The sequence below is a fragment of the Berghia stephanieae genome, chromosome 14, assembly GCF_034508935.2.
Source record: "Berghia stephanieae isolate SIO BIC M18660-M18661 chromosome 14, UCSD_Bste_1.3, whole genome shotgun sequence".
Classification (NCBI taxonomy): Eukaryota; Metazoa; Mollusca; class Gastropoda; order Nudibranchia; family Aeolidiidae; genus Berghia; species Berghia stephanieae.
In genome coordinates this window covers 22,240,467-22,251,446 of record NC_088373.1, presented here as the reverse complement: position 1 = coordinate 22,251,446, position 10,980 = coordinate 22,240,467, and the positions used below count along the sequence as shown (strand labels likewise).

The window sequence follows — 10,980 nt, the reverse complement described above, 5'->3', positions numbered from 1 at the left end:
CCTTGTGTGGAATGACCTGACCAGAAGGATATGAGAAGAAAAAATCTATTAATAGTTTTAAATAATTATTAAAGCACTACTTTTTTACCGTTACATTTCATGATATTGATACGATATTACATACACTGCTGCTTTTGATATCATTGTTGTATATGCATTAAATATGTAAAATGTGTATACTCGTTTGTCACGTGCATCGAGCGTCATGCAGTGATGAAAAATGTGCGATATAAATGCCATGTGTTATTATTATTATTATTATTATTATTATTATTATTATTATTATTATTATTATTATTATTATTATTATTATTATTAATATTATTACATCCTACCCCAGACTTACACTAATTGGAGAGCGGGACAACCTGACAATTATAACTATGGTGAGCATTGTGTCATGATATTTGGCAATCAAGTCGCAAATGGACTGGGAGGCCAGTGGAACGACTTTGGCTGTTTCAAGAACCTACCGTTCCTGTGTGAACGGGACTATGAATGTAAGCCTTTTAGGAAAGTTTCCTTTAAATTCCATGAAATTAGCAATTAAAATTAGTAGTAGTTGTAATAGTAGTAATAACAGTAGTAGTAGTAGTAGTAGTAGTAGTAGTAGTAGTAGTAGTAGTAGTAGTAGTAGTATTAGTAGTAGTAGTAGTAGTAGTAGTAGTAGTAGTAGTAGTAGTAGTTAGTAGTAGTAGTAGTAGTAGTAGTATAGTAGTAGTAGTAGTAGTAGTAGTAGTAGTAGTAGTAGTAGTAGTATGTAGTAGTAGTATAGTAGTAGTAGTAGTAGTTAGTAGTAGTAGTAGTATATTAGTAGTAGTAGTAGTAGTAGTAGTAGTAGTAGTAGTAGTAGTAGTAGTAGTAGTAGTAGTAGTAGTAGTAGTATAGTAGTAGTAGTAGTAGTAGTAGTAGTAGTAGTAGTAGTAGTAGTAGTAGTAGTAGTAGTAGTAATAGTAACAGTAGTAGTAGTAATAGTAGTAGTCGTTATAGTAGTAGCAGTAGTGGTTGTAGTAGTGTTTGTAGTAGGAAGAGTAGCAGTCGTAGTGGTGGTGGAGGCGGTTGTTGTAGTAAGAGTAGTAGTAGTGGTAGTAGTAGTGGTGGTGGAGGCGGTTGTAGTCGTGGTTGCAGTAGTAGTAAGAATAAAGTAGTGGTGGTGGTCGCAGTAGCAGAAGTAGTAGTAGTAGTACAAACATTAGTAGTAGTACTGGTGGTGGTGGTGGTCATGCTGTTGGCTGAAGAAGGATTTTGAGTTCGAAATATTTTGTGGTTTTTTTCTCCTTGTTTTTGTATTGACTTTGACCTGCGTAGACAATGAAAAAACTGAATTTTCTGTATTGTATAGCTGGTTGGCTGTGTATGAATTTACGGCTATGTGGTCTTGTGGTATGACACTCGCTTTCGGATCGGAAGGCCCTGTGTTCGAGCCTCGCTAGGCGCATAGTTGAGTCCTTGGAAAAGACTCTTAACTCACATTCTCCCACCGTATTCAGGTGTAAAATGAGTACCTGGTCGTTAACAGCTGGTTCTCTGTCCGAAAATATTGTATTATAGCCTAACTGGCGACACGTCCAGTCCTACATGTTAACTGCTCCTGTTGGCCAAGGACACCTTGTAAAGGGCCTTGAGCACGTTTAGTGGATATTGAGCTATATAAAAGCTCAATTTAAGCTCAATTTAATTTTATTTGATGATGGTCATGGAAGTTGGAGTTGCACAGGTTTGGTTGTGCAGATATTATGTTGTTGGGTGTGGGTGTGAATTTTTAGATGTGCAGACATATAGTATTTATAGTCACTTTTTGGTCCCTGGGTAACACCTCCCCCCCCCCCCAGTCTCTCTCTCTCTCTCTCTCTCTCTCTCTCTCTCTCTCTCTCTCTGTGTGTGTGTGTGTGTGTGTGTGTGTGTGTGTGTGTGGTATATATCTCTCTCAATCTCTCTCAATTAGTATCAACGACCCTAACAAATAATAAATCGCTCCTCTTGTCCTTCTCCGTTTCTTTAAACTCTTTTTCGTCACATTTAATAAAATAAAAAATAAAATTCCCTTTATTCATCCCATAGGGGAAATTTGTGTCTAGGGTCTATTCCAAGGGAAGACTGGAATAACCCAGGCATCAGCCACAGTGCAGCGCTGCAAATTGAGCTAGGGCGAGGTGACTTGCTCCATGCCACACAACGATGCGGCGAGTGATCGAACTCGGTACCTTTCGGGTATGAAGCAAAGACCGTACCACTGAGCCACGCTGCCCCTTTAATCATAATAATAATAATATTCTCATTTTGGTCCAAATGGCACAGATGACAGAGCACTAGCTTTGAAAGCAAAAGGATTGATATCAACCCCGGATGTAGTCTAGATAATATTCTGAGCCCTCTGTACACCCAGCATTGATTAGGTAGTTGGGTATTTTTGGTCTGGCGGAAAGTACTTTGCGATAATGATGATGATGATTATTATTATTATTATTATTATTATTATTATCATCATCATTATTATTATAAGGATGATAATGACGTCTATTCTTATCATCATTATCTTTATTTACTCAAAGCAAAGAAAATCTCATGTGGCGACGATTCCATCTACTACGGGGAAGACAACTCTTGCATCAAGATTGTCGAAGAACCTGAGACTTGGGATGTCGCAAAATCCAAGTGTGAAGCCAGTAATAGTAAACTTCTGATGATTGACAGCAATGTCAAAAATGAATTTGTTACCGGTAAGTTGATGAATTTGTTATCAGTAATTTAATTAATTTGTTATCGGTAAGTTAATGAATTCATTACGATGGTAAGTTAATGAATTTGTTACTGGTAAGTTAATGAATTTGTTACTGGTAAGTTAATGAATTTGTTACTGGTAAATTATGAATTTTTTATCGGTAAGTTAATGAATTTGTTAATGGTAAATTATTGAATTTGTTATTGGTAAGTTGATGGATTTGTTACTGATAAATTAATGAATTTGTTATCTGTAAGTTAATGACGAATTTGTTACTGGTAAATTGCTTATGAATTTGTTCCGGTAATTTGTTACCAATACATTGTTGATGAATTTGATTTTGTTTGATAAATAAGTTATAGATAAATTGGATTTGTTATAGGTATGTTGATGATGAATATATTAGTGTTAAATTGATGATGAATTTGTTATCTGTTTTTTGATTATGAATTTGTTACTGGTACATTGATTCGATGATAAATATATTATGGTAAATTGATGATGCATTTGTTACTGGTAAGCTTTTGATGAATTTGATACTAGTAAGTTGATGATGAATTTGATAATGGTAAGTTGATGATGAATTTGTTAACGATAAGTTAATGCTGTTTAACAACTTATTGTCTTTATCAATCTGATACAGACACAAACAAAGAAGTGAAGTGGCACCCCTCATTCAATCAATATTATTATAAAGCAAGCTGGAAATTCTTAACCCTCTAATGTCTAAGAAAATTGTGAATTTTTAAAAAGTGCATGCAGAAAGACGATGAACGTTAACCTTTTTAAAATACAAATTTATTCTCTTAAAATGATTTTTTCAAAAACATGTTGTGTCAGTTTTTAACGTCATTGCTGTTTTCACATAAAAAAACAAAAAACAAAAAAAAAATAAATAAAGAATGTTGGGCTTTTATATAGCGCAATATCCACTAACTGTGCTCAAAGCGTTTTACAAAGGGTCCCTGACCACAGCAACACTTAACATATAAAACGAGACATGACGCGATATTACTTTTTTTCCGGACAGAGACAACGCTGTTAACGACCAGGTACTCATTTTACACCTGAGTACGGTAGATAATGTGATTAAAGAGCCTTTCCAAGGCCTCAACTATGCGCCGAGCTAGGCTCCAACTCAGGACCTTCCGATCCAAAAGTGAGTGTCATAGCACTGGACAACATAGTCACACTCTATGTGTACATAACATTTTGATAAATTATATTACACACGGTAGATGGCTTTTCTCCCGTATGTCCATTTTACTTGAAGTTTTACGGTTATAATTGTTTTGTTTGTCGAAAGGTTTTGAGCAAACAGGTCATACAGAATCATATTTCCATTCATTCAGTATCAGTTGCCAGTTAGGCGTCTTTTTGTATTAAGACTCTTACAATATCAGTCAATGCATAAAGCCAGATACACAATCACACCCGAGTAAAGTCTGGAGATTTGTGTAAAGTGCCTTACCCAAAGACACAACATCAGAACCAGAATTTTCCACGATCACTATAATCAATCCGGCCATTGATCACGCTTAACTCGCTAACGACGAGTCATTGTGCTAATGGGCCAACGACGCAATAGTTGGAAATACGGAGCCATTGTCGGATGTGTCGGCTGAGATCGATCTCAGGCGAAGTTGATATTTTTTTCTAAAACCCCTGGTCATTGGGTTGCTGGATCTGTCAGATCTGGTGAAAAGTACTCTGCGATAAATTAGTGTCCAATTCAAAGGCTAGCTAGTGCCCATTTCACGCTATAGAAAGCAGGATAGGCTCCGGTTCTATGGGCTAAATACCAATATGTATCATTTCAAACGTTTTATGGTTTTTCTGTTTACAGAAAATCTCGACAGTGACAAGTTTTTTTGGATAGGAGTTCGAAACCAGAATCCACATGGATTGGATTTCTACAACGTGGATGGAGTGAAAACGGTTTGTAGTTTTAAAAACACCACCGCTGCGACTACTACAGCTACAATCACATCACAACCATCACTTCCACCACCACAAACACCACAACTTTCAATGTCGAGATTATATGTATTTATCGCCCCTGCCCAGAAATTCTCACAGTAAATTCTGTCTTGAATTTCAGGAAGAGGTCCTCAACCACATATTGAAAAAGTCACTATTTATATTTATTGGCGATTTCAAAAGTCACTTCTATGCGTAACATTCGCCCATGAATATAATCAAAGATTTGCTTTCAGAGCATGACCTAAAACAGCACATAACGTAGGCAACTCATTAATTTGGAAGTACGATTGATTGGGTCATTTCCCCTATCAGCACGTACAAACAACAGACATGATAGACTTGGCGCTATCAGACCATTGTGGAATTTTTGTCGACCTTGATCTGTGTACAGCTTCCCCTCCAAAAAGAGAAGTGGAAACGAGAGACTAAAAAATATGTATGTTCAAAGTTTTAAATCTGAACTCAATAAAAAAATTTCAAATTTGAAAAATATATTAGACTTCAACAGTATGGCTATAAACACTCTTAACGAATACGCTGCATTGAAAACTCGTGTCATTTCAGAAAGACCAAATACAAACTGGTTTAACTCGAAGATAAAACAAGCCAAAATTTGGAAAAGGAAGGCAGAAATGTTTGGCGAAAAGTGGCTTCGAATTACACAAAGAAATTTATAAATCTGTAAAAAATAAGTTCTACAATTTGGTAAAGATGGCCAAAAGAAATTATTACAACACTAAAATAGAAAACATCAAAACTTGTAAAGAACTAAACAGAATAACTAACATCCTACTAGGGAAACAAAAGAACTGTCAATTCCCAGTTTCAAAAAGTGATTTCCTCCTTGCTGAAGATTTTGCCACCTTCTTTATAGCAAAATTACAACATCAGGCAAAGTTTGGATAAATCAACACATTCACCACCCACCTTCAAATCTTTTAAAGAAACAGTTCTGGAAATGTTCTTGACTCCTGCAACCGAAGAGGAGGTTCGAGAGACCAGCATGAAATGTCCATCTAAGCACTGTAATCTTGACCCCCTTCCCTCATATCTGCTGAAAGAATGTCTCGACGTTGTGCTTCCAACAATTACCAACCTTAAAAATGACTCTCTTTCCTCTGGAAGAGTGTCTGATGTATTTAACAATGCCATCGCCAAACCCTTGAAAAAAAAATGTCAGATGCGAACATAAATAATTACACAAATTATTATTATAGACCTGCTTTGAACCTTTCATTTTTATCTATGTTTCTTGAATGAATTGTCTTAAAAGGCTATTGCTACATGAAAATTGTAATAATCTAAGTGACTGTTTCCAGTCTGACTGTAAATCGTACTACAGCACTAGAGCTGGCCTTCTAAAGCTTAGTACCGACATTCTTAACAATTTAGACGTAAATAGCGTATCTCTTTTGGTTTTATTAGATCTATCAGCTGCGTTTGATAAAATTAACCACTCAATAGTGATCAAACGTTTGAGTATAACATTTTGGATCAGAGGAACAGTGATTGAATGGTTAAGTCATATTTTGAATATAGGAAACAAGTTGTCCAGATTGATATGGCTAGATCAAATAAATTATGTCTTTGGTGTGGTGTTCCACAAGGGTCAGTCTTGAGTCCGGTTATTTTTAACATGTATACTCAACCTCTCTTCTAAATTTTGTAAGAAATTAAATTTCCTATCACTTTTATGCTCACGATACAAAGATATACAAGTTTGATTTTCCGTGCAATATTCCTGCATTGATGGCGGCTATCAAGAAATGCATTGCAGAAGTAAAATGTTGGATGGAAACGAATAAGTTGACATTGAATGATGAAAAGACAGAAGTTATGCTATGCACTAGAAAAAGCAGAAATGGCTTGATGGAACATTTAAGTGTGAATGAAATAGTTATCCAATTCAACCCTCGACAGGCGTTAGAAATCTCGGGGTATTCTTGGAACATGATTTTTAAAAATGAAAATACAAATCGACAGCCTCTGTAAAACTCTTACAAATAATCTTAAGAAAATATCCACAATTAAATTAGAGATTTCCTTACTAAAGATGCAACAATGAAACTCGTAACAACTCTTGTTATACTATTATTATTATCAATATTATTATTATTATTATTATTATCATTATATTATTATTATTATTATTATTATTATTATTATATTATTATTATTATTATTATATTATTATTATTATTATTATTATTATTATTATATTATTATTATTATTATTATATATTATTATTATTATTATTATTATTATTATTATTATTATTATTATTATTATTATTATCATTATTATATTATTATTATTATTATTATTATTATTATTATTATTATTAATTATTATATATTATTATATTATTATTATTATTATTATTATTATTATTATTATTATTATTATTATTATTATTATTATTATTATTATTATTATTATTATTATTATTATTATTATTATTATTATTATATTATTATATTATTATTATCAATATTATTATTATATTATTATTATATTATTATTATTATTATCATTATTATTATTATTATTATTATTATTATTATCATTATTATTATTATTATTATTATTATTATTATTATTATTATTATTATTATTATTATTATTATTATTATTATTATTATTATTATTATTATATTATTATTTATTATATTATTATTATTATTATATTATTATTATTATTATTTATTATTAATTATTATTATTATTATTACATCCTACCCCAGACTTTCACTAATTGGAGAGCGGGACAACCTGACAATTATAACTATAGGGAACATTGTGTCATGATATTTGGCAATCAAGTCGCAAATGGACTGGAAGGCCAGTGGAACGACTTTGGCTGTGGCAACAAGCTACCTTACATGTGTGAACGGGACTATGAATGTAAGCCTTTTAGGAAAGTTTCCTTTAAATTCCATGAAATTAGCAATTAAAATTAGTAGTAGCAGTAGCAGCAGTAGTAGTAGTAAGTAGTAGTAGTAGTAGTAGTAGTAGTAGTAGTAGTAGTAGTAGTAGTAGTAGTAGTAGTAGTAGTAGTAGTAGTAGTGGTAGTAGTTGTAGTAATAGTAGTAGTAGTAGTAGTAGTAGTAGTGTAGTAGTAGTAGTAGTAGTAGTAGTAGTAGTAGTAGTAGTAGTAGTAGTAGTAGTAGTAGTAGTAGTAGTAGTATTAGAAGTAGTAGTAGCAGTATTAGTGGTAGTAGTAGTAGTATTAGTAGTAGAAGTAGTTGTAGTTATAGTAGTAGCAGTAGTAGTTATAGTAATGGTTGTAGTAGTAAGAGTAGTAGAGAAGTGGTGGTGGAAGCGTTGTAGTATTGGTTACAGTAGTAGTAAGAATAAAAGTAGTGGTGGTGGCAGTAGCAGTAGAATAGTAGTAGCAGTAATGGTACAAACATTAGTAGTAGTACTGGTGGTGGTCGTCGTCATGCTGTTGGCTGGAGAAGGATTTTGAGTTCGAATATTTTGTGGGTTTTTTTCTTGTTTTGAAGTATTGACTTTGACCTTCGTGGACAATTAAGAAACTGAATTTTAATAAGAAATTTAGACATTGGTGGTTGTAACCTGTATTGTATAGCTGGTTGGCTGTGTATGAATTTGCGGCTATGTGGTCTTGTGGTATGACACTCGCTTTCGGACCAGAAAGTCATGGGTTCGAACCTCGCTAGGCGCATAGTTGAGTCCTTTGAATAAACTCTTTACTCACATTCTCTCACCATACTCAGGTAACAGCTGGTTCTCTGTCCGAAAATATTGTAATATAGCCTAACCGGCGTCATGTCCCGTCCTACATGTTAAGTGTTCCTGTTGGCCAAGAATCCTTGTAAAGGGCTTTGAGCACGTTTAGTGGATATTGCGGTATATAAAAACTCATTTTAATTTAATTTGATGGTGGTCTTGGAAAGTAGAGTTGCACACATTGTGTTGTGCAGATGTTCTGTCCTTGGGCGTGGGTGTGAATTTTTGGATGCGCTGACTTATACTTATAGTTAGTCATTTTTGGTCCCTAGGGAACACCGTAAAAAAGGTTAAAATTGATATAAAAATTAGGAGTCATTCCAGTGGTGCTAGTATTATGACAATGTTGTTCTTTGTGTTATTCCTTTTCTTTAACCCTCTCCGTACCACCTGCAGCAAACATTTTTTTTCTTATTCAGATTTTTTTTCATATCACAATGATCTTTGTTTAACCAATAAGAACATAAAGTTGTTATGTAGAGAGATTGTTTGAATTTTAAAAAATCAATTTTTCTGCTGGGTAAGTCTGCCATTTTGGGAAACTACTGAAAATGGTCGGTAAGGAGAGAGTTAACTCACTCAACCCTAACACCGACTATATCCGTAGTTTACCCGGTTTACTTTTACCCCATGCCTATTTATTACACAGAAAGACAAATTGTAGGCGTAGTATCAAAGGTAATGTTTTTCATTTTTACATGTTAATGGTAGTTGAATAAAATATGCTCATTTTAAATACATTTTTTTCCAATTTTGAAAAGTATAAAAAATCACTAGGATTGAGTGAGTTAATGACCACTGTTTTACGTGTATGATGTAGTGTGTCGACCAAACAGCTTTCAACAGAAAAAAAAATGCATTTCCCATGTCTAAATCTATTTCCATGAATCTAAAAATAGAATCTATTAGTGCTGGGGTGGGGTGGGGGGAAAGGGGGTGCACATATTAGCAGGTCCGATAACCAAACGCAATAGGGAACAAAGGTGTGATGTCAAAAAACTGGTTTCAATCTCATTGGAAGTGTAAAACCAGTCTTTCTCGAGTAAATGAATTTTTGTTTCAGAGTGATGGCATCTTATTTTCTAGTCTAACTATAATATGCTGATCGTCTATATTGACCATTCCTCCCCTCTCTTCTACGTCCCGTAATCCTTAGAATCAAATATCCATCCTGGGTTATTTCAATCTTCCCTGGAATAGATCCTAGAGACAAATTATCCCTATGGGATGAATAAGGGAAATTTTAATTTATTTAAAAAAATTATTTAGAGGTCTGTTGGTCTAAATCATTCTTTACAGAATATGATGATATGATATGGTAGCTTGAGAAACCATTGAAAAGCGATTTGAGTATATTTTATTAAGTGAATATTATGCTAAATAAAAAAAAAACAAAAAGGGCATCATTAGAACCCGTCGCCAAGGCATTCCACGAAGGAATATAAATAATTCATCAAACAAGATGTCTGATGTCAACAGGAATCACCCATATTGTCACAGTGAGATACCGTCGCCAAGGCATTTTACGAAGGAATATAAATAATTCATCAAACAGGATGTCTGATGTCAACAGGAATCACCCATATTGTCACAGTGAGATACCGTCGCCAAGGCATTTTACGAAGGAATATAAATAATTCATCAAACAGGATGTCTGATGTCAACAGGAATCACCCATATTGTCACAGTGAGATGCGGTCGCCAAGGCATTCCACGAAGGAATATAAATAATTCATCAAACAGGATGTCTGATGTCAACAGGAATCACCCATTTTGTCCAAAGTGAGCAAATTGGGGGTTAATAATCTTGCCCAATGAAAAAAAATGAAAGTGCCTTAAGCAGGACTCGAACCCAGGTCCTTACGGATCACAGTCACAGTGCAATGCCTTAACCACTCGGCCACTTGTCTACATAAAAACTTAAGTTAATATTTTTTGTTTGTTCTTGTCTTCAGAGATTCTGGCATCCATGGAATCTGGACCAGCCAGACAACACTAAGGGGAGGGAACCATGTGTGATTTGGATTGGTACCAGCAGGAGTCCAAGCAGATTCTTAGAAAAGTGGCCAGATTATTCATACGAAAGGATTTTTTCCTCTATTTGTGAAATGCCTATTTCAATGTAGTTAATGTCTTAACTTTATTAATTATTCTAGATACTGTTAATGCTTTTTGGTAACTTATGATATATTGCTTATATTGGGTGATGACAACCCGCTCTCTCCTCCCAAAAATTAATATATTGTCATATTTTAGTAAGGGCACATATGTTTTAGGACCCCCCCCCCTCCCACGCCCCCCCCCCCCCCCCTCCCACAAAAAAAAAATAAACAAAAACCCCAAACAAATGAAAAAAACACCAAATAAAAAATAACAAGGACAAAAAATACCCAAAAAACCCCACAAAAATAACAACAAAAAACAAAAACACAAAAACAAAATCAAACAAAAAAAAAAACAATAATCCCTCCCCCCCCCCAAATAAAAACAAACGATCAAACGAATTGATCTATCTAGATCT

General features: G+C 34.0%; 1 protein-coding gene across 1 annotated transcript in view; it reads left to right on the top strand.

The window, feature by feature from the left end:
- The window catches only part of LOC144959623 (lymphocyte antigen 75-like), a 17,573-nt gene extending 6,807 nt beyond the window's left edge, over positions 1-10,766 (top strand). The window contains exons 4-8 of the mRNA XM_078892262.1: positions 341-500; positions 2,553-2,720; positions 4,569-4,660; positions 7,451-7,610; positions 10,415-10,766. Coding sequence (XP_078748388.1) covers positions 341-500; positions 2,553-2,720; positions 4,569-4,660; positions 7,451-7,610; positions 10,415-10,416 — 582 coding nt within the window. The 3' untranslated portion in view covers positions 10,417-10,766. The remainder of the gene's footprint in view (positions 1-340; positions 501-2,552; positions 2,721-4,568; positions 4,661-7,450; positions 7,611-10,414) is intronic.
- The last annotated feature ends 214 nt before the right edge of the window (positions 10,767-10,980 follow it).